The following is a 26,476-nucleotide window of genomic DNA, read 5'->3' as shown; positions in this document are numbered from 1 at the left end:
AGGAGGGGCCACCACATGGGGCTCGAAACCACCCACATGGCTCAGTCAGTCCTGCAGGAGGTGGAGGCTTGGCCCTGCATTTTTGGAGGGGAGACATAAAGTGTGCTGAGCCAGAATGCTGCATCCCGGGGAGACCTCCCTCCCCCCTCGTCATGCTCTTCACTCTTCCCCACCCCCCAGCCTTCTGTCCAGGGAATGCAGGCCCCAGCATGCACCAGCCTTTCCCCACCCCAGTCAGGAGCTCACTGCCCGTGGGGGGTGCTGTGGATGGACCCTGCCTAAGAGGCCATTCGGGACACCTGCTGCATGCCCTATGAAGTGTAGGGGTTCCAGAAACATTAAACGATGGTGTTGATGCTATGGAGCCTGCCGGGCCAGGACCTTGGCCTTTCTGGGGCTTGCAGGCTGCTATAAGTTGACCCCATGAGGAACTGGGGTCTGGGTGAGGCATGTCTGTTGGGGTGAAGGAATGACCAGAGGAAGAAATGGGCGGGGCTCCTGGTGGCTCCTCAGAGAGGGGCCCACGGAACCTGGAGTGTGTCCCGCATCCCCTGTTGGGGACCCTCTAATGGGCCCAAGAGATCCTCCGACCTGAAGCCAAAGGGGCCTCAGAGGTCTCTTGGCATGGCCCACCAGGGGACCTGTGGCATGGGACCGCCCCCTTAGTACCCAGTTCTCTGAGGACCCCCAGGAAAGGGCCAGCAGGAAACAGACAAACAGGTGGACGGGATTGAGACCATGACTTGGTGGACGTCAGGGGAGGGCAACCGTGAGGGTGTGAGTGGCACCTCTGCTCCCTGTGGGACCAGCAGACAAGGAGAGTACCCCCCAGCTCCTGCCCCTCCTCCCTGAGAGCCTGGCCATGGGCCTTGGGGAGCACGCACCACCGGTGTGCCCCGTGGGGCCTGTCCCCAGGCTCCCAGTGCGGGGGTGCCTGAGACCCCCAAAGAGGGTGTGCTGTGGGGACCGGTCTCTGTCTCCTCTGTCTTAGAGACCCCTGCTGCTTGGAGTGGCACGCCCTCGGGCTCCCCAGGGGCCTACTTGCTTGGGGGGGGCAGTGGGAAGGAGGCGGCTGGGCAGTGGTCTGGGCAGTGGGGCCCCGGTGGGCCGTCAGGGGATGCTTTGGGCCCGCCAGCTGCAGCGCTCTGGTCCTCGGGCTGGGGCCGCCATCGCTGTTTACCAGGGACTTGAGCTACTGTAATGTGATGTGAGAAACACTTGTGATGTCAGAACAAGACCCCGGAGGAGACCCGGAATGAAGAGAAGTTGTAAGTTTGCCTCGTTAAAGCGGGAGCTCTGCCTAAAGCTTCTCCTTTCTGCCAAGAAGCCTTCCGTGGCTTGAGTTAGGAGACAGGAATCTGGACCCGGCGCGGTGACCTGCCCGAGGGCGCCGGGAGGGGAGAGGTACTCCACACAGTCCCAGTGCTGAGCCTGACCAGATGTGTCTGCAGAGAGTCAGACACCCAGAGGGACAGGGTAATGACCAGAAAGGGAATATGATATGACTGTAGCGTTTCATAACTTTCTTTTGCATTAATCTTTCAAAATTGGCAAATGTATTTCATTTTCCAAATATTCTACTATAGGCATAATTGCCTTTATAAATAGTAAAGAGTCAATTAAAAGCAAATAGAAGTGAACAGTGGTATAAGGGAAGAGCTGGGAGAAAACTGGGGTTTAGTCCCAGCTGAGCCTGTTTTCCCATCTGTGAAATGAACGTCAGTCCCCCTGGCTCCGGTGCAGAGTCAGAACTGGGTGTGTGCCCCTGGTCCTCAGCCCCCAAGGGCACCCTGACCCTTCCCCACAGAACCAGAGCACCGGGTGCCTCTGCCCCTCTCTGGGAAAGGACCAGTGGGTGTCCAGCCCCCCTGTTATGGTTGAATTGTGTCTCCCTAAAAATTCACATGTTGAAGCCCTAACCCCCAGCACCTCAGAATGTGATCATATTTGGAGATGGGGTCTTTCCAGAGGTGTTTAAGGTAAAATGAGGTCATTAGGTTGGTGTCCATTATGCGAAGAGGAGAGTAAGGACACTGACGCAGGAGAGGACAGCTGTCTGCATGAAGGGGAGAGGCCTCAGGAGGAACCCACCCTGCCGGCACCTTGATACTTGACTTCCCGTCTCCAGAACTGAGAAACTGAATTTCTGTTGCTTAAGCCTCCTGTCTGTGGCGCTTCGCTTTGTCCACGCTAGGAACTCCTGCCCTCACCTCCAGGGGGCCAACCTCTGGACGGGGTGGGGTTGTAGTGCACTGGGGGGACCACCTGTCCCACAGTCCCACGTCTTCCTTTCTTTCCTGCTGAGAAGCGCAGGCCGGGCGTCCATTGACCTGAGCTGTGCCGGGTGGAGGTGTGCACACCTCTGGGCAGGTGGGGAGTGATTTCCAAGAAGAGAACAGTACAGGCCAACATCGTTTACGGGCTTGGGCTCAGCAGTCCTTTAGAAACTAGTCAGAGAGATGGGGCGGTACGGTGAGCGCAATGTGCTGGGCAAGAGGTGGGTACCGCAGGGGTGCACAGGCGAGCTCGGAAGCCCTGAGGCTGGGTGGGGGCCACTTATCCCCGCCTCACTCCTCACTTGGGGCCCATTAAAATGAGAGCAAAGCCATTTTCAAAAGACAGGTGTGCCTTTTAAATAAAGGCAGAAGTGCTTAAGGGCAAAGAGAAGGGAAGAGGTGAAAAGCCCAGCGGAGAGGGAAGGCCGCTGCTGAGTGTCACTGTCTAGCCGCCTGACAAAGCAGGAGCCCAAGGCAGAGAGGTGGCCCCCAGCCTGGCCACAGCGCCCACGAGGCTCCAGACTGGAAACAGGGTCTCGGGATGTTGGCAAGGGGAGGGATCAGACCCCGACCCTCTGGGGGTCTGGACCATGGCAGCCCAGTGCCCACCTGCACGTGAAGGTGGGAGCATTTCTGCCTGACAGATGGGCCAAGAGGAGAGCCCTTCCGGGCGCTGGTCTTCCATTCCAGGCCCTCAGGTGCCCTCAGTGAGGCCCACCGTTCCCTGGGCTGCCCCCTGCTCAGTTCCCAAGCAGCTGTTCAGCTCACTCTTAAATAGGAACGGGAGTCTCCAGACCCTTGAGCAACGCTTCTGAGAGGAAAAACACACTGGGTGAGCAGGAAAGAGGGCGCTGATACGGAAGAATGTGTGGTGGGGGCGCCTGGGTGGCACAGTCGTTAAGCGTCTGCCTTCGGCTCAGGGCGGGATCCCGGCGTTCCGGGATCGAGTCCCACATCGGGCTCCTCCACTGGGAGCCTGCTTCTTCCTCTCCCACTCCCCCTGCTTGTGTTCCCTCTCTCGCTGGCTGTCTTTCTGTCACATAAATAAATAAATAAAAATCTTAAAAAAAAAAAAAAAGAATGTGTGGGAAAACAAAGACTGAGTCATGAGGTCCTCTGGGGTGAAAGGAGAAAGAACTCTTGATTAATAAAAATTTGATAGCAAAAATGAATAATTCAATAATCATTTTGCAAAATAAAGTTCAGGAAATCTGTCCTCAAGGCAGAGAAGGGGAAAGATCAGAAAATTAGAGGTTCTTCCAGGAAGCCCAATATCTAAGTAAGAGTATTTACACCATGGAACACCTGGGCGGCTCAGTCGGTGAAGCGTCTGCCTTCGGCTCAGGTCGTGATCCTGGGGTCCTGGGATCGAGCCCTGTGTTGGGCTCCCTGCTCAGTGGGGAGTCTGCTTCTCCCCCTCCTCCCTGCCTGTGCTCGCTCTCGCTATCTCTGTCACTCTTTCTCAGATAAATAAATAAAATCTAAAAAAAAAAAAAAAGTACTTATACTGCAGGGTGGAGAACAGGGAGGCCAGGACATTATCGAGGAAAAATAAAAGACATGTCCCAGGACTGAAGGTCCTGGGAGCACCTGGTGGACCCCACCTTATCCAGCCTCCTGAGGCGTTGGACGCTGGGAAGGGAAGGCCCTTCAGCAGGAAAAGACAAGCGTCCTACATGACGTTGGGAGTCAGGAGGCTTCAGACCTCTCCGCACCAACATGAAGGTTAGAAGACAACGGAGGACCATCAGCATCACCTATCTGGGGGATGGCTTCTCACCTGCAGCCCATACACAGCCACACTTCCAGCCAAGAGCTGGTGCCCAGTGAGGACACTTCCAGACAACCGAAGACTTGTTCAGTGTTCTTCCTTTGCAATTCTTCTCAGGAAGATTCTGGAGAATGTGCTCCCGTAGAAACAGGAGGACAACAGAAAGGCGAAGACTTGGAAGTCAAGAAATGCAGGCTGCACCAGGAGAGAGGAGAGTGGGAGTCCCACGGGGAAAGCTGTGCTGTCCAGCTAGAGAGCGGCTGTCCAGACTGAGACGGGGCAGAGGCTTGAGAAGGGATGTTTTTAAAAACAAGTGATAGACTTCCAGGCTTGTTTAAACACCCAGAGAGAGGCACCACAATGCCGTCGGAGTCCCATCAGTGGTGGTAATACAGAACGGCGGGCAGTGAGGATGTGGTGGTATTTGTTCATTAATCCACTCCCCTCCCCATTCTTTAGATAGGATCATTCCTGTTGCTCTGTCTTCAAATTCACTGATCATTTTCCATCTCCAATCCACTGTCAAGCCCAATCAGTGAATTTTTTATTCCAGCTATTATACTTTTTATTGGAGAATTACCATTTAGTTCTTTTATAGAGTTTCAGATACTTTCCATTTTCCCTTGTCTGTTTACTCGTTAAGACTATGTTTTCCTTTAATTTTTTAGACATGTTTTCCGTTCATTCTTCATATCTTTTTTTTTTAAAGATTTTATTTATTGATTTGACACAGAACGCGCAAGCAGGGGGATCAGGAGGCAGAGGGAGAGTGAGAAGCAGGCTTCTCAGGGAGCCCAATGTGGGGCTTCATCCCAGGACCCCAGGATCATGACCTGAGCTGAAGGCAGACACTTAACCGACTGAGCCACCCAGGCGTCCCTTCACACACACTTATAGTAGTTGTGATTATCTTTAATAATTCCAACATCTGAGCCACTTGGAGTTGGTTCCTATTATCTGGGGGTTTTTTTTAAATTTTTTCTCCTTGATTGTGCAGTCATACTTTCCTGTTCCTTGGTAGATCTTGTGATTTTTATATTATGCACTGAACATTGTGAATGATGCATTGTAGCAACTCTGGATTCTGGATTCTGTTATCTTCCTATGAAGAACATTGATTTTTGTTCTAGTGGGCAGTTATTTTCTAGCTGATTACCTTGAACAGGTGAGCATGGCTTGACATTTCATTACGGTGGATCTTTGTCTTGGTGGGACTCAACCTACCATGTGCCCCACGTGCCCCAGGCTGAGCTTGGTTTTAGATTTTGGCAGGGCAAGTCAAGAGTGGGGCTCACTCTAGGCATCGTCCCAAGGCATGGCCTTTCTGGAGTCTCAGCCGGTGTTGGCTGGGCTGGAGACCGATATGTCCTGCAGAGCTTGACTGCCAGTGTCTCTGTTACCGTCTCAGCCCTGAGGCGACTGTTTCTGGGAGCCTCGGGGCTCCTGCGTTGCTCATACGCACTTCTGGCTGCTCCGGTTGCCCCTCTTGCAGTGCCCTGTCCCACAGGTGCCCTGCTGCCTTCCCCACCTGGTGGCGTGCTATACTCTTTGGACTCCAAATCAGTGGTCTTGGCTGGGACACTGCCCCGAGGTGCGAGCCAGCCGTCCTGGGGTCCACCGTGGGCTTTGCCCTGCTGCCGGGTGGCATGGTGGTGGGTTGCCTGTTGTCCAGAAAGATATTGTCCAGTTGATGTTGTTTGTCGTGGGTGGCCCTGGGGTACGATAGTGAATTCTTACCTTGAAGTCTGTCAGTCACATGTGAGACTGGAAACGGAAGGAATAACCACATCAGCACATTATTTAGAAATATGGGTGGAGCGCACCTGTGTGGCTCAGGCAAAGCGTCTGCCTTCAGCTCGGGTCACGATCCGGGGGTCCTGGGATCAAGCCCCACGGCAGGCTCCCTGCTCAGCGGGGAGCCTGCTTCTCCCTCTCCCTCCGCCCCGTGCCCCCACTCAAGCTCGCTCGCTCTCAAATAAATGAATAAAATTTTTAAAAAGAAAAAGAAATATGAACGTAACTATGCAAAGGGAGAGCTGAGAGGCTCCAGGGAATGGCTGCCTCTGCGGGGAGTTTCAGGGAAGGAGGCTGAGCAGCTCTTGTCTTCTGTGCCTGTGTGAGCGTTTGGGGTCACACAGGAGGCTCTGTGTGTCTCACTTCGGTGCAAAGGAACCTGCGTCTGGGAACAAAGTCTTTACAGGCCTCAGGTACACAGATGAAGGAGGAAAACAGAATAATCTCCAGCAACGTAGAGAAGTGTGCTGTAGACAGTAAACATTCACAGGCACCCTGCTGGCCGCTCGGGCCAGCCTGCATTACTTAGAGGTGGGAGTGCCTGTGTGGGTTAGCTCCTGGGTCCTCACGGCAAGCCCGCCTCTGAAGCCGGCCCTGAGCGTCCCCGGCCGGCAGGTGGAGCCGAGGCCGCAGGGCCCCTGCACCGTCAGAGAGGTGGGCCCTTGGTGGGCTGCCCAGCAGCGTGTGAGGTCTAATTCTCGCTCTCCCCCAGGTCGGCACTCCTCACGCTGCCTGTCGCCTTCCCTGGCCCCACCTTGGGATGGACCCGGCAGATGCCACCGGAGACCCCGCTGCGGGTGACACAGCCGGTGACCCCACCGGCAGCCCTGCCGGGCGCGAGGGCCGTTCTGCGGGTGAGTGCCCCTGATGGGCCGCGTGTGGCATGGACAGGTGTGGGGGACGTGTGTGCACAGGTACACACCCGGGTGGAGGGCATCCCAGGGCTCCAGCCTCGTGTGGGGCTGGACTGCGTGGGCCCCCCGGGAGTGGACGTGAGCACGCAGGTGCCTGCCGACACAGCCTTCCTGGCCTGAGGGCTGCGGGTACGCGCCTCTGTGTGCCCTGGGAAGGGTGCCACCAGCCTCCCAGGTACAAGCTACGTGGTCTCATTGTCCCAAGGGGAGCTGCCTGCTGGCCACTGGCTCGATGGCTGCCGGAGGACTGTGTGACTGGACCAACACTGCAGGGGTGGACAGAGCCCCACACGGAAGTGGGCGAGGCAGGCGTGTGTGGGGACTGGTGGGAAGGATGGGGTGTTTCTCTGAGTCCTGGCCCTGTACCACTCACCGAGTCTCGGCTCGACACAGAGGCACTTCATTCACCTTGCCAGGAAGCAGCAAGGAGGGAAGTGGGTGTGTCTGAAAAGCAGGGGCCTGGGCCGGGCTGCCAGCATGGCACCCAAAGTCCCCCGTGTGCACCCCAGTCCTGTGCCCAGACCCATGGTCCTGACCAGAGATGAGGGGCCTGTTTGGGCACAGAAACCCCCTGGGCGGGGAAGGGAGGCATTTTCACTTTGGTGGCCCTGGATGTGGTCAGCAAAGATCTGCCTTCTCATTTCCACCCTGAGAACCGGTCCCAAAATCCCAGCATGCCTCCTTTGTCCTGGGTGGGCGTGGTCTCCACATGTTTCCCACAGGGGCCTCCTGGGTCATCACTTCGGGGGTCAGCTCTGGCCATTGAACCAACCAGCACCCAGAGGCAGGAGTGGGGATCTAGGGTCTGGAGGGCAGGGACCCAGGTCCTGGGGGTGCAGCTGGTGCCCACAGGGCTCATGGGTGTACAGGGGGTCTTCAGACCCCTCCCTCTCTCAGAGCCTCACCCAGGCCTGTGTCTGCCCATCCCTACGGGGCTGCATGTAGGGTTGGGCTCGCCACAATGTCACACCTGGCCATCACACCTGGGCCTCAGCCTGAGAGTGTGCAGGGCCTCACCCTTGGCCTACTAGAGCTAACAAAGGGGAAGGGCACCCTGAGAACAGACACAGCCCCCCAGACCAGACACAGCCCCCCTGATCAGACACAGTCCCTCTCCCCAGATCAGACACAGCCCCGCCCCGGACCAGACACAGTCCCCCAGATCAGACACAGCTCCCCGGACCAGACACAGTCCCCCCAGGCCAGACACAGCCCCCCGGATCAGACACAGCCCCCCAGACCAGACACAGCCCCCCGGATCAGACACAGCCCCCCCAGATCAGACACAGTCCTTGTCTGGTCTGGTGCAGCAGGCTCTGAGCTGGACTCCAGCTCTGCTGATGGGGCCAGCTTTAGGAAGGCCTCTGCGGGAGGCCTCAGGCCAGGGCAGCTCTCCGAAGTGGGCATCTATCTCTTGCCAGGGTCTGGGCTGGTTTTGCCACCGAGGACCTTCCTCTTCTGTGGTCGGTGGGAGGGTGACATCCTGAGACCCTAGGGCATCCACGTGGCTCCTCCGGCCAGTTCTGTGGCTGGTGTCGAGGAATGATGAGGGGGAGGGATGGGCCAGTGAGGACATCGGGCCTTTTCCTCTAGACCTCTGCTCCCTTGGGGCCAAGGAAACATTCTCCAACTGAAACACCAACTGGGCTCAAAGATCGTTTTCCCCGAGAAAACGTGGCCTTTGCAGGCGCGCACGCAGCTGAGTCGGAAGTTCAGGGGTTGGGGTTTTCAGGCAGCGCCGGACTCCCCTTGCCGGGGGGACTCAGAGCCACTTCTCAGCGCAGGGGGGGGGCAGGTGGCACAGCTGCAGGAAGCCCATTTCCCTCCCTCGGACCCCTACACATGGGGCCCTCGTGGGGCAGGGGGCTGTCTGCCTCACGTGCCGTCTGCACTGCAGGGCTGGCCCCTCCCGCCATCAAGGGTTGGGGTGAGGGTGTCCCTGGCCCCTGGGGCTGCGGAGCCATCCTTGGGCTGTGACATGAGAGAGGCCATGAACCCAGGTGGCACACACATACTTTCCTCGCTGTGTGACTGCGGAAAAGTTACTTAACCTCTCTGTTTCCTTGTCTGAGAGAAATGGTTGTAAGCCAGTCCCTACCTGCATTGGTGAGTACTGAATACAAGCGTGACCGGAACATAGAGCTGTGAGGGGTCAGCTGCGATCATTTTTAGTCTTGGATCCAGGTGGGATTTATTTTGCTGTGAGACAGGAGGTGTGGGTCCGACTCGCTTGTATTTCTAGAAGACCGTTCAGGTGTCCCAGCAATACTCCATGAACTGCCCACTCCCCCCAGCGATCACATGCTGGGCCCGCCTGCGTTGGGGTTTGTCTCCAGCCTCCTGCTCTGGTCATTTGTCCACTTGTGAGCCAGCAGCCAGTGTTCTAGTGACTGTGGTTATGGTGATTCGCTGTCTGGTGGGACTAAACCCTCCTTGCCTTTTGTTTCTGTTTTCTTTCTCTCTTTCTCTTTCTCTTCCTTTCCTCTACCTTCCTTCCTCCCTTCCTTCGACATCAGAATGAACTTATTTGGTTCCACAAAAATCCTGTATTCGTACTGAATTTTGTTACACTGGTGGTTGGCCCGGGGGGTGCCTGACACCTCACCTGTGGTGTAGACACAAACGTGGGCTCTGTTTCCCACTCCTGAACGTGGCTCGGCCTTGGTGCTACTTTGATGAGTCGAGGTGACTGTTCCCTGAGCCCAGGTACCAGCCGTGCTCCACTCCTGACCTGCAGGATCGTGACCACAAGAAATGACCAGTGTGTGTTTTGGGTAAAAACAGGAACACCCCCAAGGACGGGGTTTGCCGTCCTATTTGTTCTTTTGTTCTTACATGTGCTTTTTAAAAATAGATGTGCCACATTCTTTGTTCCACATTTTTTTTAAACCTAAGTGTTTCATCTTTTTAAATTCCTGTTGTTAGTAGGATCCTTTCTTCCAGCAGATTTTCTAACTTGCCCCTGAAATCTGGTGGTTTCTGTGTGTTGATGGGGTGCGTTCACCCAAGTGGACCCCATTGCTGGAAGAACTCTGCACGTGATTCACCTGGATCCCCCAGGTGTGTGGTGATGTCGCAAACAGTGGGAGCTTGCCCTTGTCTGGACGCCCCGGCCTGATGCTTTGGGGCAGGTGTGCTGAGGACAGGCGAGAGAGGGGTCCTGTCTTGGGGGCTCATGATTTGTCGGAGGGATCAGGACAACAAGGCCTTCTCATCCCACTTCCCAGATGGGGGCGGCCCCCACGGGAGCCCTTACCCTGCCTGTTGGGTTTGGGTGCTGCTGGGGGAGGCCTCCGAGGGGTTTCTGAGCAGGATCATTGGATATGGGGGCTCTGAGGGATGCCCTCTTTGCCTGCCGCCTGTCCTCATTGTGTCCCGCTCAGGAAGGGCTGATCTCCCCCCAAACGAGGGCAGAACTTGGGACCAGGGACCAAGAGGGGCAGACAGGTGGGCTGGAGAGAGTGGCGGCCACCACCTTTGCCAAGGAACTGCATGCCCCCATCCTGGGAGGCAGGACGTTGCCCACTGCCACAACTCACATGGACATCACCGCAGAGGGGGCGGGTTCCTGCACTAGGCAGTGCGGAGGGCAGGGCAGGAGACTGGTGGCCTTCGGGGGACTGCAGCCAGGTCTGCAGATGCGACGGGGCTGGTACCGCGGCCCTTCCTCAGGCTGACAGCCAGGCTGGACGCCTGCACTCTGCAGCCGCCCGAGGCCGCGCAGGGTCAGGACGGCCATCCCAGAGGGTGGAGGGGGACACTGCGATGACCTGCGGAGAGGGCGGTTCTGCCTGGGGCAGCCTGGGCTCGGCGCATCTGGCCCTGCCTCCCACTGTGCCGAGTGAGATCCCCAGACCCAGCGTCTGCGGGTCCAGACCTAGTGGCCTAGGAGAGGGGGCTTCACGGGGACCACGTAGGGGAGGGGAGGCCCGGTGTGCAGCGCCAGCTCAGCCACGCCCGGCTGCGGTGTCTGAGACTCCACTGCTCCTACTGGGCAGGTAGAAAGCACCTGTCTTCTTGATGTCACGTCTCACACCAGCTTCACGACAGAAAATAGCAGGCAGTCGTGTTGACATGGCCGCTGAGTTGTTTTCTAGAATGCATCTGTTTCTTAAAGTGAAGGCCACTGAGTTAGCTCAGTGGTGTTTTGGATGAAGTGGTGTCTGTCTGTCCTGCCCCTCCCTGGCCCTGCATTTCTCTTCCTCCTCTCGGCCACCTCTGGAGTGCCGCTGGGCAGCCAGCAGCTCTCGGTGTCCAGTGGGCACCGGGGAAGCAGGAGGAGAGGGAGGGACGGGGCAGAAGGTGGGCCACCCTCGTGCCTCCTGGTCCCTGGCCTCCGTGTGGCTGGAGCTTGAGGCCCCCAGGCACGTGTGTGGGAGGGCTGTTGGTGGGGACGGCCAGTGAGGCCCACATGCTGGACAGAGAGGAACAGCCCAGGCTGTGGGTGTGGACGTTTGACTCCTGAAATTGAGTTGCTTCTCAGTGCCCTCCCTGCACAGAGCCTCCCACCCCGCCCCCACCTGCATGGTCCCGGGATGGGGTCAGGGGCTAGGCACAGGTCACAAGCCATCTGTTTCAGGTCCCAGACCTGCTGTCTGATCCTCTGCCAGCAGGTCCAAGATGTCAGGGCGGTGTTAGCTGTGAACTTGGGCCTGGCCCAGCTCCAGCCTGGGGGCGGGGAGAGGTGGGGCCATGCCAGGCTGCGGGCATGGCTGATGTCCATCCTGTGGACAGAGGCCCCTCAGCACCAGGCTCCCACCTGCCCTCCTAGGCCCCAGCCTCCTGCCCGAATGCCTGTGCCCTCCGGGTCCCTGCCCCACTGCCTCCACCCTACCCACACCTCTCCGCCCATCAGGCTGTGTCCTTGCCATGCCCCACCCCACCTAGACCTGCCTCAGGCCCTCTCCAGTTGCACCTTGAGCTTCCAGGGGTCTCCCCAAGGCCACTTGAGCTGGTGATCATGTGTGTGTGTGTGTGTGCGTGTGTATGTGCACGCCTGGCCCTGGCACCATCCCCAGCTCACTGTGGAGCAGTGAACAAGCCTTGAACAAGGCCAGTGTGGTCACACTGCCCAGGAGGGACAGACGGCAGCCCCTCAGCTAGTGTGCAGTCCCCAGCTGTGGGAGCTGGCTCAGGGGGCATGCCCAGGGCAGAGCTGTCGGGTGGGGCCCAGGTCTTGGCTGCTGGGGAAGCCTTCGACAGCTGGGTGACTCTAGGTGAGGCTGGGGCAGGACACGCCCTACGGTTTCCTGCGGGACCCTTCAGATCGGTGGGAATCTTGTCCGTAATTGTATTTTTTGAGAGACCTCTCTGTCCCGTGGTCATCAAGACATTCTCCCGGAGGCTCTATTTATCTGTCTTTCATGATTAGATCTGCGGGGGGAGGGGGGCGGGGGGCAGTGAGGCCGGTGATGCTCAAGCTTCCTCAATAGGGACACGGAGTTCCCGGGCTCTGGGGCCGCCCTGGTCATGCATCAGGGGCCCGTGTGTGCCCAGCTCTGGCCCAGGGTCTTTACACTGGTTCGTGGCCAGTGCCGCTCAGCCCTAGCTAGGGTGGTGTTTGGCGCTGGGCGGTAGTCTTGCTCCACTGTGATTTTGGGCAGATTGTTAGGACAGGTGGACACGTGTACACCCCACCCAGCCCCCAACTGGGGTTGGACAGTATGGCGTCTGCTAATTCTGGGACGGGCAACAACTTCTCTCTTTTGTTGTATGGGATGGCCCTTTCTTCATTAGGTCTTTTAATTTTTTTCTCAATGTTTTATAGGGTTTTTTTGCATGAATTCCTTTCGTTAGATTTATCCAAAGAAATTTGAATTTGTTGTGCTATTGTAATTGTTTTTAATGTTCATTTCCGTTTGTTGTTTATAGGGAAACAGTGGGGTTTTAGTATTGGCCTTGTGTTGTGTCCAAGCTACAACAAGCCTGCGACGTAATCCTAACACCTTCTCCTTATTTATTTATTTAGTTATTTACTTATTTATATCTGGGGAGGCAGAGGGAGAGACAGATCTCAAGCAGGCTCCATGCCGGGCATGGCACTCAACTCAGGGTTCGATCTCACAACCCCGAGACCATGATCTGAGCCGAAATCAAGAGTGGAATGTTCGGGGTGCCTGGGTGGCTCAGTCGTTAAGCGTCTGCCTTCGGCTCAGGGCGTGATCCCGGTGTTGTGGGATCGGGCCCCACATCAGGCTCCTCTGCTGGGAGCCTGCTTCTTCCTCTCCCACTCCCCCTGCTTGTGTTCTCTCTCTCGCTGGCTGTCTCTCTCTCTCTGTCAAATAAATAAAATCTTTAAAAAAAAAAAAAAGAGTTTAACGCTCAACCGACGGAACAATCCAGGCACCCCTAATATCTTCTCTTTAGATTCTTCATGGCTTTCCACAAAAGTATGTTTTCGGTGAGCAGTAATGTTTTTATTTTCTTGTTTTAATTTTTTTTTAAGATTTTGTTTATTTATTTGTCAGAGAGGCGGGGGGAGAGAGCACAAGCAGGGGGAACAGGAGAGGGAGAAGCAGGCTCCCCACTGAGCAGGGAGCCCGATGCAGGACTCGATCCCAGGACCCTGAGATCATGACCTGAGCTGAAGGCAAACTCCTCACGGACTGAGCCCCCCGGCGCCCCTCTGTTTTCATGTTTAAAGACTTATTTTTTCTAGTGCAGTGTGAGGTTGACAGCAGAATCCAGAAGGCACAGGGATTTCCCGTGTCCCCACCTTGCACGGCCTCCCCCACCACCCCACCCCCTCCAGTGTGCACGCATCACGGTCCCCTGCTGACACGCCGCTGGCCCCCAGAGCCGCCCGTGGACGTCAGGGCTGTCCTGCTGCTGGCGTGGCCTGTGTGGGCTTGGACCATGTGCGGGGACACGTGTCCGCGGGGTGGCCTCCACCGCTGTGCCTCTTCCAGGACGTCCCAGAGCCAGGGTCCTGCCGCATGCAGTCCGTTCCGACGGCTTCCTCCTCTCAGGAATGGAGGTCCCTCCTCTCAGGAATGGAGGGTTCCTCCGGCCTTTTCCCGCCTGCCCGCTCGTTTCCTTTGAGCGCTGAGTAGTGTTCCATTGGTGGACAGGCCAGAGTGCAGTCTGTCGGAGTGGAGATGTTTCCAGGCTCCGAGCCGGCAGGGCCCCTGGGCCATGCCCAGCGGGCAGTGGGCACCCTCCGCTGGCCCCGTCTCCCAGGGAATGCTTTCAGCTTTCAGCAGTAAGTTCTGTGTTTGCTGAGGGTGTTTCTTACAAACATCTTCTTTTCTGGGCAATGAAGTTGCCTCTATTCCTAGTTTGCTGGGTTGTTTCTTAAATCATGAATAGAAATCACTTTTATCAAACGCTCCTTCTGCATCTACTGAGAAGCACGTGTGATTTTCCCTTTATACCTTTCATGAAGCACACGGGTAGAGTCCCAGCCCTTCAACGAGCCTTGCTTCTGGAAGGCGCCCAGTGTGTCACTCCCTCTCCTGTGCAGTGCGTCGGTCTAACTGCTGCTGTCTTGTCTGGGTCCCTGGGTCTGAGTCCTCAGACGGGTGGCCGGCCCTCCAGGGTTTCGTCCAGGTGTCCCCACCTTTCCCTCCAAGTCTGGTCTTCTACGGGAGCCCAGGGGGTTGCTGTTGTTCCTCAATTCTTGGGTAGATTTGCGGGTGAAGCCCCCTGGGCTCCTGAGCCCCGATTTGACCTAGGGCATCTGTTGGTGACCTCCCCTCCCCCAGCGTGTGGGCTCAATCAGGTCCCGCCTCTGACCACCACCATGTGAGGGGCATGGCCGGGGTCCTGAGTAAGTGTAGGGCTTCTCCCACCTCCCTGGGCTGGGGCTAGACACAGACTCTGAGCCCCATGGCCCCTGATGTCATCGGGCATCCCCGCTGGACCCTGTGCTCTGTAATGTCCTCATGGGGCTATGGAGGCCTAGGGTCGGACAGTGACCTGGCATTTGCAGCAGGACTTGCTTGGTGAAAAGGGGTTTCTGCCGCCCTGGGGGCTGTGCAGTGAGACAGTGGCGAACCGGGAAGGGCCGAGCAGGGTAGGCCTGTCCCGAGGGCAGGGGGCAGGTGGCCGCAGGGGTGGGGCGGGCCCTCCCAAGGCAGCCAGGGGGCGCTGGTGGCTGTGGGTGACTCAGAGGCTGCTTTCTTTCCCAGTGGAGAGCAGGCCACAGACACCTTCCCAGGCCAGCCCATCCTCCCTGGCATTGACCTTAGACCTGGTCTGAGGGCATAGTTACTTTTCCAGCATGAGGTGACCCCACCTTCCCCTGGGCCTGGTATCCCAGTGTGGTCCTCGTCCTGACCAGCAGTCCTGGAGTGGGGCTAGGGACTTGGACAAGCAAGAGAAGACCAGGGCTGTGGATGGGGAAGCTTTGGGGAGCAGCCAGCCTGTGTGGGCAGGGGCCAGGATAGCGGGGGTGGGAGGCAGAGGCCGGGACCACTTTGGGCCCTTGCCAGGGGCTGGAGGCCAGACTTGGTGGGCAGTGGATGGGGGTGGGATATGACGTGATGTGGAGGGTGGGGGTGCTGTGGCCCACCAGGCATGCCCTGACGGTCAGTGCTGCCGCCTTGGCGGCTGGTGTCCGCTGCCCCTTTCCTGCTCACACACTGTGGCGACTATGAGATCCGCAGCTCACTGAAACATGAGGCCTGGGCTTCCCCCAAGCTTTGGGCAGAGCCCATCCCAGTGAGCACTGCAGATGGCCAGGCCACAGGTCCCAGGGAAGGGATAGCGGGAGCTCTGGCCAGAGAGAGCACAAGAGTCCATGGACACCCGGTGGCATCTGTGGGGAGCCCCCAGGCATTGGTCAAGACGGGGTTGGTGGGCTCTGCATAGCCCTGTCTTGTCCCCCCAGGCCAGGACCCGCTACTGTTCCTGCAGGCCCTGCAGACACTGTGGTCCACACGAGAGCCGCGGCAGGTGAGTGAGCAGGTGAGCTATGGGCCCCCCTCTGGCCTCAGTGGGCCACCCTGTCTGAAAGTTCTGGCGACACGTGGGGGCTGGAGCCCCGGGCTGACACCCCCTGGATACTGGTAAACAAAGGCCCCTGAGGCAAGGAGGCAAGGGCCTGCGGCCACCACCTAGCTTCCGCGCAGCACAGGGGACCCAGTGGGCCATGACCGCCTGTGTGCCTCGTGGGGCCAGGGCACTAACCAGTTCCCACTAGCCTTGCTTGTGGCCTCCTGTCCCAGGGACAAACTGTCCAGCCACTGGGGGATGCATATGGCCCTGGAAGGAAGGCTGCGGTGGTCTCCCACGGCCGCTCGGTGGTCCTGCTGTGGCCTAGGCCTGGAGGGTGGCTTTGCCCCTGGGGGTGGTGAAGGTACTCCCGACCCGTGGGCACCCCTGCCCTGCACTTTGCTCCCAGAAGCAGCAGAAGGATGAGGTCACCCTGGTTCCCAGGGAGGACGTACATGTCACTGCTGTGAAGGCTGCAGGGCCCACGCGTGGCTGGAGGGATAAGGCCCGTGCGTGTCTCATGTCTTGACTCCTGCTGCCAGCTGAGGGTGGGCAGAGTGCCCAGACCCGGGCCAAGCTCACTGAGGCGGGCGTTCAGCGCAGGGCACTCCAGAAAGGGGCTGAGGGGGGCGCCTGGGTGGCACAGCGGTTAAGAGTCTGCCTTCGGCTCAGGGCGTGATCCCAGCGTTATGGGATCGAGCCCCACATCAGGCTCCTCCGCTATGAGCCTGCTTCTTCCTCTCCCACTCCCCCTGCTTGTATTCCCTCTCTCGCTGGCTGTCTCTATCTCTGTCGAATAAAAAAATAAAATCTTTAAAAAAAAAAAAAAAAAAGAAAGGGGCTGAGGGCTTGGGGAGGATTGGTGTCCGTGAGCTATGGAGCCTTGAGGGCGCTCCCGCCAGGCCCACAGCTGGCTCTGTGGTGCGGGGGATCAGCACCCGGCTAACGGGTCAGCCGGACTTCTGGGGTCACCACTTGTGTGTTGGGGGGGAGGGGCCTGAGCTCCGCGCACACCTGAGCTGAGGTGGCCGTCAGCCCCCTCCCGACTGCACATGCTGGGGCTCCGAGCAGTTCTCACCATCAGCTGGAGAAAGCTGAAGTTTTTGCAAAAGCCAGATGCTCTTGCTAATGTCTGTGTCCCGTGGCTCCGAGTTAATACGGCGGCAACACGCCCATGTTATTTGGTGCATGGCTTCACACATGCTCCCGCTCGCGCCGCCCGGCGTGTCTGGGACGCGCCTCATGTGCTCACAGCGCGCGTGTGGTGTTGGTGAGTTTCTGTCTCTGTTCCCGGCATCAAGGTGAACTAACCTCACAAATTGGGTTGAAAGCGTTCCTCCTGTTCCTGTTTTCTGGGGCCGTTGGCTGAAGACAGGAATTCCTCGTTCCCAGAGGGTCTGGAAGAATGCAGACCATCCCGCCGGGGTGGGCTTGAGCTGGGGGTGGGGGACCGTTTTGGGGGGGCTTTCCGCTTCTGGTTTCTTGCCCTAGGAAGCTGCCACCTCACCCATGCCATCGCGGCTGCCGGCCTCGGGGTCCTCGCGGTTCTCGAGACTCAGATGTGGGAGTCGAGGGCCTCCAGCACGAGCTGTGGCTCTGCCCCCCTGGCTCAGCGCTGTCAGCTCTGGCTGGTGCTGGCCAGCACCACGGTCTCTCCTTTCCCGGGTGCTCACGGACAGGAGCGCGTCGCCCTCTGCTGTCCCTCCATCACGGGTCTCCACAGGCAGGGCTCCGTCGCCCATCTAATCCAACTTCACGGAGGCATCTCCTTAGACCCACGTGGTCCTTACTTCCAAGCACGTGCAGGGCTGTTTTGAGAACTTCTGTGACCTGTTTCTGTCTGTGGGGGAGCACGTCCGTGTGTTCTCAGTTTTGGTGCCTGAGGGGCCTGCCGGGTGGCGGCTCTGTGTACGTCTTGCGAGTGCCCTGGGCAGCTGCGTGGTCCACCTGGCAGCTGGTTCCCAAAGCTTCTGTCTGGAGGGACCTGTGCTGTCTCCACTGGTTCACTTGCCAGAGCTGGTCCAGCGTGGGTGGGCACTGTGCTGTTCAGTGTCTGAGCTCGGACTCCAGGGATGCCCCAGGGGCCAGCGGCAGTGGGCGGAGGGTCCCCGCAGGAACCAGAAGGCAGTGGGGCGGGCATGAGGGGAGTGGTACCCTAAAGGCCAGCCGTGCACAGGGAAGTTTCGGGGTCCCCCACAGAACAGGACAGGGAAACTGGAGGCTGGGTTTGGAGAACCCTTTGGGGATTTGTGATATCGAGAGGAAGGAAATGGGATGGTGGGGGGAGTGGGGTGCAGGCTGTGGTTCCCCCTTTAAATATGGAGCAGGTTTGGATGCTGGTGCGAGTGGCCAGGACAGGGCTGCAGGCGGAGGAGGCAGGCTGGTGTGCAGTGGGGCCTGGGGTGGAGGACAGGCGGTGGGTTTGGGATGCCTCAGAGCCCCCTGAGTGGGGACAGTCCGAGAGAGGGTAGGCACAGGAGGGGCGAGCAGACGGGAAGGACGGTGCTCCCCAAGGCGGGGCCCCAAGGCGGCATACCCCTGGGAGTTTGTTTGAAACACTGGCTCTCAGGCAGGCCCCAGCCCTGCTAGGGCAGAACCAGGGTGTTTGAACAGGTCCATGGAGGCCCTGGCACCTCTCAAGCCTGAGCGCCACGTGGGGTGACTTGGGCAGCACTGAGTCAGGGCGGGGCGGGCTCTGTGGGGCATCAAGCTCACCTCTGGAGTCTGAGCCAGTGAGGCGGGCACCGGAACCAGGGGGGTGACAAGACACAGGCCCCAGCTGGGTGGCAGAGGGGAGCTGGAGGGTCAGTCAAAGGGCAGGAGGGAGGGAGAGGGGCGGCAGCCAGGGTTCCAGAGCCAGGGGTCCAAAGGATTGTCAACGTAGACACCGGGACCGCCAGGCTGAGGAGCAGAGCAGCCCTGGAGAGGGGGCCGTGGGGCCCAGACCTAATCTCCCAGGACGAGGGGCGGCGAGTGGCCGGTGGGTGCCAGATAGTGTGTGAGGTCCACCCTGGCAGCGGCCGGGGCTGGAGGGGCAGGAGGGCCTCTCGGACCGAAGCCTGGGGGCTGCAGGAGGGGCCTAGCTACCCCTCGCGGCCCCGGTGTTCTTCACTGAAGTTTCGTTCCTCCACTGCCTTCCTCTACCATTTTGGGCGTGTTCATTGTCTGTCTGCACTCCCAGACCAGCGTCCTCCTGTCCCTGTTCCCTGTCCTGTTGTGGTCATCACTCACGGTGAATCGTTGCCCGTGGGTTCTGCGCGTTCTCACCCGAGCTCCTGTTTGTGAAGCTCTTTCCCGTGGGTGGCGGGGCCCCCGTGTGCCTGCAGGGTGCTTACAGAGCAACGGTGCTGTCTCCTGCCAGCTCCCCCAAGGGTGTCACCAGGACCACACGAGAAAACGCAGATGCACGTGTTGTCCCAGCCCAGCTGCGGGAGCGGCCCACCCCGCCCTGCAGCAGCCGTGGAGGGTGCCGACAGCAGCCCTGGGCCCTCGTAGGCCTCCTTTCTCACAGACCCCTCTCCTCTCCTGGGCGTTTGTAGAGGGAGACTTGCCAGGTCTCCTGAGTTCACCCAAATGCTTGAGGGGAAAGTCTGCGTTTCACTTCTGGTTCGCATGCCAAATTGCTCAAATCCAGTGGTTTTAAAATTACCTTCAAACTAAGTAGATGTTTGCTCTGGGTGTCTGGGGAAGCATCGTCCACACGGTGGGTGCCAGGGCCCGTGTTCCAGTTCTGCACCCTGCTTCCTGCCCGCTGCTCTGTGGGTGCCCCCCCACAGCCTGGGGGCTGCAGGGTATTGTCTGAGCCCAGCGGAGGTATTTGTGTGGGAGAAGGCACGCACGGGCAGGACGCAGGTGGCTCTCTGAGCTCCAGACCTAAGAAAGGCTTCCCAAGGAGAGAGTTCTGGCCCAGCCTGGCCCCAGGCTGCTCCCAGGGCAGAGATGTGGGAAGGGCCGTGGGGCCAACAGCAGAGCTGTCCGTGCCTCCCTGATGGCTTCCCCTCCACTGTTGCTTCGACGCCGGCACAAGGGGAGCCTTTGACCCGGGTTTGGTCAGCAGAACTCTGGGGAGGTCCCTGGGGGATGCCAGAGTGCAGCAAGGACCTGCCTGGGCCCTCAGTGGTGACACTGCCATCAGCAAGGCCCGCGGACGCCCGTGGGGCCTTGGCTCCTTCAGGGCTGCACCCACCTTGGCACCTGGGCCAGGTGAGCTCGCCTGCACAGTGGTCCTGGGGATGGTGTAGGGCCATTTCTGCTTCCGGTGCTAGAGCAGTGACACGCCAAGCCCCAGGCCCCCTTTGCTCTGGGCTCCTCAAGCCCCGGGCTGAGAAGCCTCCAGCGGCAGGAGGAGAGGAGGCTTGGCTGTGTCAGGTAGGTCAGGGCAAGCCCCCTGCTCTCTGTGCACACAGAGGGTGACCATCCAGCTTCCTGGGAGCCCCTGGAAGCTGACAGCCATCCGGCTGCACTGCTGGTCCCCTTCAGCTGCCCCCCTCCCCAGCCTTCTCATGGGAGGGGACAGAGCCAGGAATGGGCAGTGGCCATCTTGGAAGGACATGCCCACTCGTTCCCTTTCTGCTGGCCACCACAGAGGGTTCCCACCCTGGAGGGCAGCTGGACAGCCCCAGTGGAAGGAGCTAGCCCCACAGCTGACTATGGCGTGGATCTAGGGGCTGCAGGGGCCGTCCTACTGGGAAGAAGTCTGTGTGGCCTTCTGGGGCCTTCTTGGGCACCCTCACTTCTGGCGGTGCAGCCAGGCCTGGCCGCCAGCACCCTGTCACAGGAAGGGTGTTGGCTCTTTTGGAAAAGGCTTCGTTTTTTGTGGCCACTGAGCCCAGGGCTGGAGGGTCTGTCCTGGGCAGGATTCCCCCTTCCAGCCCCCTGTCCTGGACCATGGTTGGCTGCACACCCTCTGTGCAGCTGGTGGCCAGGAGCTGGGCGGGTGGAGACTGCCCAGAAAGGAGACAGGTGTTTACCTGAGCTCACCTTCCCAGGAGAAGGGCTGGCTGGCCGGTGAGCGGGAGCCGCAGGTCCCAACCACACAGCCTCCCCACTCTGCTCTGTGAGCCTCTCAGAGCCGCTCTTCAGGGGCCCTGAACGGGAACTGTACATGCACACATCAGGACCAAAGACTGGAGCAGCCTCTTTCTAGATCTTTCCTTCCACCAGCAAGAAGGCGGTGGTGGTTCGGCCTCAAGTGTCTTTTCTCACACCTTCCTGGAAGGCCAGGGGCAGCTGGTAGAGATGGGGGACGGTGGCCCCGTGGCCCCAGAGACACGCGTGTGGCCTCTGCCCGCCCGTCCCAGAGGGTGGCAGCGTCACAGCGTCGGAGACTGTCCTCAGGGTCCGCCCTGTCTGCAGGTCAGCTTCCCTCATCTCCTCGCCCCCACAGAATGGCCTCGGGCGTCAGGGTGTCTGTTTCCGAGCTCACAGCCCAGACCCTGCAGCTCTGCCCTGAGCGTGGTCGGGAGGAGGGCCTGGGGCTCCGAGCAGGTCCGTGAGTGCAGGATGTTTCGGGGAGTAGCAGAGTCAGGGACAGCGCAGCCAGGGCCGGCCGTGCACCGGGGGCCAGGGTAGCACTCGGACGACACCCCACTCCCTCTAGGTAGAGGGTTTTCTTCCTTCAGCTCCCACGTGTTTCCAAATCTTCTGCAGCCAAGAGGCGGAAAAGTCAATCAAAGGCGTTTTTTTCCTTCTTTTTTCTGTTTCCCATTGCTTGCTAGGCCCCATAACCACGTCACTGTGTCTAAGGACCAGTGCGTGTCCTGGGCACCACACGGGTCGTGAGGCTAGGCGGAATGACCAGAGCCTCTCAGAGGGCTCCCGTCCTTAGTCTGCCTTGGCAATGGGCCCCCCGTCTTCACGGGACCATAACTGTGGACAGCGGCTGCCGCCTGGGACCCAGGGCACGGCGGGTCAGATGAGACCAGAGCCCCGAGGAGGGGAGGACGGTGCTGACTAGCCCCAGTTCCCTCTCTGAGCAGACCACGCTCTGGACCATGCAGGTGGGGGAGGCTTTGTCAGGGGGATTTGAGCACGACAGAGCAATGGCGAGGTTCTGTGTCCCCACAGCTCCGGGAGGAGGCCTGGCGGGGCTTTGCTGCCCTGGACGACCCACTGACGGCACTCCTGGACATGCTGGAGAGCAGCCGGGGCTGGCGGCGGAAGGGCCCCTCCCTGGAGGCCTGGGTCACCTGTGAGCTGCAGCGCTGGCTGCAGGCACGGCCACTCCCAGGGCCGGCCCAGGTGAGCCCTGCCCACAGCCGTAGCGGCCATGTCCCTCTCAGCACCGTGGGCTCCATGCCTGCTTGACCTGGCCTCCGTAGCCTGCTGAGCTCGTTCACCCTCGGTGGGTGGGTGGCGCCTTAGGGTTGCCTGTGCTCCTGGATCTGTGGGCTTGACCCTCAGCACCCCCACAACCGCACATCTCCCTCACCTGTGCCTCTGCCCTCTAGGCCTTGCCTGCCTGGAATGTCCACCGTGGGCACAGGGTTGCCGGATTCCCCGGCCAGGTCTGCCCCCAGCACCATGACCCCAGCTGCAGCACCACCCCCACTCCCCAGCTGAGGCCGGCTCTCTGGTCTCCCAGTGCAGCTCGAGGCTGAAGCAGCTTCAGGCCCGTGCGGTCAGGGTCCTCGCTGAGAGCCCGCCTAGCCTCGTGGAGCCGCTGGTCAGCATCTTCCAGCTGCAGGACGCAGACCGGAGCCCCCTCCTGACTCACATCCACCGGCTCCACCAGGAAGGCAAGTTCAAAGAAGTGAGTGTGACCCCCACGTGGGTCGTGGGTCGTGGGTCGTGGGTCAGGGCTGGGAGGGAGGGGCTCAGGGACACGCCTTCTGATTCGTGGGCCGTGGGCCGGGTCTGCACGTGGGGTCAGTCGGGCAGGCAAGGACTGGGCTGAGGGGCTCATGGGGTCCACCCTGGCAGTGTCCTCTCTGTACCTCCACTGTGGGGGGCTATATGGGGGTGGGGGGCTTCAGGTCTCTTGCAGAGGGTTTCAGGGACCAGCCACCCCAGGGGCCCAGCTCAGAGCTGTGCCAGACGTTAGGGTCCTAGGAGACTCCCATACTCACCAAGCTGAAAAAGAGTCTGGGAGCAGCCCCCCACACCATGCCTGGCTCTCTGGCCCAGCCCCTGGGGTCCTTCCTCTTGAGGTGCTCGCTGGGTCCTCAAATGGGGTCAGTGGCCCAAGACACCCTGGCTCTGGCCTGGAAGCCCTGTGGCCGAGCTGCTCACCTGAGATGCTGCTGTCCAGCCTCATTTGTCGATTCCCAGAAACGCTTGTGGGAGGCTAAGAGGATCAAGGATGTGGGGGTCCCTCTGCCCACGGTTGCCCCCCTCGGGCCTCAATCAGACAGCTGACCGCCCACACCCTCCCAGCCCAGAGCCTCCCAAGCCAGGGGAGCTTTGCCAGGGAGCACCCACATGACTCTGTGGGGTTGGAGGCCCCCTTCTCCCTCCTGCCTCTGCTCAGGCCCACTCACAAGGTCATTTGGCCTCTGTGTTGGCATGGCCTGGGGGCCAGCAGCCCAGTTCCCTCTGGGCCCAGCTGCTTCCAGCTGCTGCTGGCTGAGGACAGAACCGTCCCTTTGTGTCCCTGTGGGGGGCCCTGCAGCCACACCCACCCCAGGCCTGGGGACTGGCTGATTTGCTCCTGTTCCGACAGCAGGGTCTGGCCTACAAGAACAGCCCCTCGATAGCCCTGAATGCAATTCCTGCCACCACCCTGGACCCATCATGAGGCCCTGCCCTGGAGTGAAGGGGCCTCACTTGGGGTGGCCCAGTTCCTGCTATCTGGTGGCTCATTTGGATCATATCTGACCAGTGGGGGTGCCCCTGTGAGGGTCAGACACCCTAAGGGTCCTGTTGGCTCCTTGCTCTACCAGGCTGGGCCGGACCCCCATCCTGCCTGTACCAGTGATCCCCAGGACCAGCCCCTCGGCATGATGCCCATGTTTGTTTGCAGAAGTTCAGTGTGGGGCCGAGATCAGTGGTCATGACAGCAGAGAGCCCTCCAGTGTGTGCAATGCTCTTGGACATGGGGGGAACAGGTCATTTGGCTCCCTTGTCCTGGGAAGGCCTGGGTCAGAAAGGGCAAATGTGGACACGTGGATTTAGTAGCTACAAATCTTTGGGTAAGAGCTTCTGGGGCTCTGGAGGTCTCGGCCGGCGGGTTTGTTGAGTCTCCTTTGTGACCAGCTCTCATTTAAGTCCAGAATTTTCCAAGAGAAGATGGAGGTGGGCCAGGGGCACCAGCAGTGGCTTGGGTCTGTGTGAGGCAGAAGGGACCAGGGGTCTGCGGTGAGCAGGGTGGGGCGGCTCTGTGTGGGGCGGCTCTGAGCGGTTGCTGCAGGCACAGGGGTCCCCACGCCGTCTCTGCCCTGAGGGTGAAGATCACCATGTGGGGAGGCAGGTGGTGAAGAGGTCCTGGGGTGCCCGGCTCAGGGCACGCTCTCACCGAGTCACGGTCCAGTGTTCCAGGGGTATCCAGAGGCTCGCTCCTGGCTCGCTTCCGCCCACTGCCTCTTCGGGCCCCAAGTCGAGCCATCCAAGGACAGCGCTGCTCACGGACACTGCTTCCCACACCTGGGATGGCTCAGGGCTCGGCGGGCACCGAGGCAGGATCCCAGGCCCACCCCACGGGGGGCCTTCTTCCCTGAGGGGCCCGTCCCAGCCAGGAGGCTCATTGCAGCATAGGCCTCACCTGGACCGCCAGTCCCCGGTCCGTGGAGGTGTGGGTCATGTGCTGGTGGCTGTCATGCCCCAGCCCAGGCTCTTGTCTCGAGGCTGGTGAAGGGCGCTGAGAAACCAGGATGACCACGCCGGGGACAATGTGGCTGGGGCTCCGCTCCTGTGGCGCAGGGCCATTCTGCGCAGGCTGAATGGGCGGCTGGGCTTGCAAGAATGCGGGAGGCAGAAGGCAGGCTAGTGTTTCGGCGTCTTCTGTTACACCCGAGCCTTTCAAAGAGTGTCTAGGGCCGGCTGAATGCACCTCCCTCGCTCTCCAAGGCAGGAATCCCAACACAAAGGGGGCTCTTGTCCCGCACAGGCCCCTTCTGCGAAGAAAAGCCATTGTCCCCAAGTGGGGCGGCCCGGCAGGCGATGCACGCTCCAGTGCCCACCGCCGCGCCCGGCGAAAGGGGCCGCATTCAGGCCTGTCCGCCCGGATTAGCGGGGGCTCACGACTTAATGTGCGCCGATATTTCATGTCGAGGACGGCGGCTGGCTCCGGGCAGGATGAATGCCCGCTTTTGTCTACTGAGTTATTTTATTTACATTTTTTAAACAGCTTATCAAGGTAAAAAGATAGCCTTGCTTCGGGGGGGGGGGGAAGGCCCCTTGGCTCCAGGCCCGAGCTGAGCTGTGGAGGTGGGAGGCAGGCCCGTCCTGGGTCTGAGGCTGCGGAGTCTGGCTTGGCTGCCTGGGCACCTGCCCAGCGCTCCTGCCCAGCGGAGTGGGCAGCCAGGGGTCCATGAATGCTCTTCCCACAGTGGCTACCCCAGCCCCTCTGGGTGTTCTTAGTTATTTTCCCCAAAGGCAGCAGCTCTGGTTCCTGTCAGGCCAGAGGGGTCCTCAGCCTTGCTCTGACCCAGCTGCTGGGCAGCCCAGTGTCCCTTTTCTCAGTGGCCTCCACGCAGAGGCCAGGAAGGCCAGGAAGGCCTGGGAGGTGCCAGGGAGGCCCATTCCTCTGCAGTTTCCTTTTGTGGGGTCTGAGCCCCTCCCACCTTCCCTGCCTATCACAGGTGCCTGAAAGGGCAGGTGATCTTCCTACACCTGCTGAGTCCCTTGTGTGACCAGGCAGTGGGTAGAGGGCAGCTTGGTCTGTCACCTCAGCAGAAGCTCAGGCAGAAAAATGACCAGAGACGGATCCTAAGCCAGGCCTGATGACCATGGTAGAACTACGGGGAGCGCCCTCCCCCACAAGACAGAAGCAGGCCAAGGGTCACAGGACCACCCCCTGGAGAGCCGGGCACCCTCCCTGGCTGCCACCTTCCTTGTCCTGTGCCACCCTGCCCACCCCACCCCAGGCTGCAGGTGCACAATGTAGGCAGCTCCTCCTGGGGCGTCCCTGGGGGCGCCTGTGGTCATCCAGCTCTGGGCACGCCAGCCACGCCCTGCAGCGCCCACGCAGGCCGAGGGGCGGAGAGAGGTCACCCTGAGTGCTGGGTGGCGGGAAAGCTGATTGCTTTGGAGGAACCAGGGAGAAGAGAAGGGCCATGCTGAGCACGCTGACCCCCATGACGACAGTCATTGTTTGTCCAGGTGGGGTGCACACAGGTGAGGCCTGAGCTGCCCCCCTGGGGTGGGTAGGCCTGGGCTCTGAGCCTGTGCCTCCACCCCGGGCCACCACAACCCCCCAACCAGTGGGCACCACTGACTGACCAGGGCCCTGAGGGCAGGGCAGCAGACGAAGGGTTGGGATTGGGAGAGTGCTGCCCTGGACCTCACCGGCTTCTTGAGAGAGAGGCAGTCCCTGTGAGCAGAGGGAGGGGATCCTCAGGGAGGCTGGTGACTGGGCTGCACGCTGCCCTCAGCCCTGCCCTGCCCCTTCCACCCAGGCCACCAAGCCAGGATACCCCACACCCCAAGCCTGAGGCCTCACCCAGGATTCAGAGGGGTTGCTGGATGGGTGGGGGGCCGAGTGTCCCCCCACGCACCGCACTGAGGGCTGGGGCCTAGAGCACAGACGAAGTCTTGTCCTTCGTCTGTACCTTAGCAGAGGCAGAGGACGGTAGAGGCTGATACCCCAGCAGAGGTAGTGGGGGAGGGGGAGGTCCAGGCCCCCCCCCCCC

At 60.0% G+C, this 26,476-nt stretch overlaps 1 protein-coding gene across 7 annotated transcripts in view; it reads left to right on the top strand.

The window, feature by feature from the left end:
* Window positions 1-26,476, top strand: part of EXD3 (exonuclease 3'-5' domain containing 3) — an 85,468-nt gene that overhangs the window by 10,786 nt on the left and 48,206 nt on the right. For 5 of the 7 annotated variants that reach the window (XM_034664885.1, XM_034664886.1, XM_034664889.1 and 2 more), the window contains exons 3-5: window positions 6,554-6,695; window positions 21,756-21,929; window positions 22,273-22,440. In XM_034664885.1, coding sequence (XP_034520776.1) covers window positions 6,554-6,695; window positions 21,756-21,929; window positions 22,273-22,440 — 484 coding nt within the window. Of the gene's footprint in view, window positions 1-6,553; window positions 6,696-15,585; window positions 15,663-21,755; window positions 21,930-22,272; window positions 22,441-26,476 lie in introns of all 7 variants that reach the window. The other 2 variants (XM_034664887.1, XM_034664888.1) reach the window with 2 other exon arrangements.

This window comes from Ailuropoda melanoleuca, chromosome 7, assembly GCF_002007445.2.
Source record: "Ailuropoda melanoleuca isolate Jingjing chromosome 7, ASM200744v2, whole genome shotgun sequence".
Lineage (NCBI taxonomy): Eukaryota > Metazoa > Chordata > Mammalia > Carnivora > Ursidae > Ailuropoda > Ailuropoda melanoleuca.
This window is presented reverse-complemented; position numbering and strand designations above follow the sequence as displayed.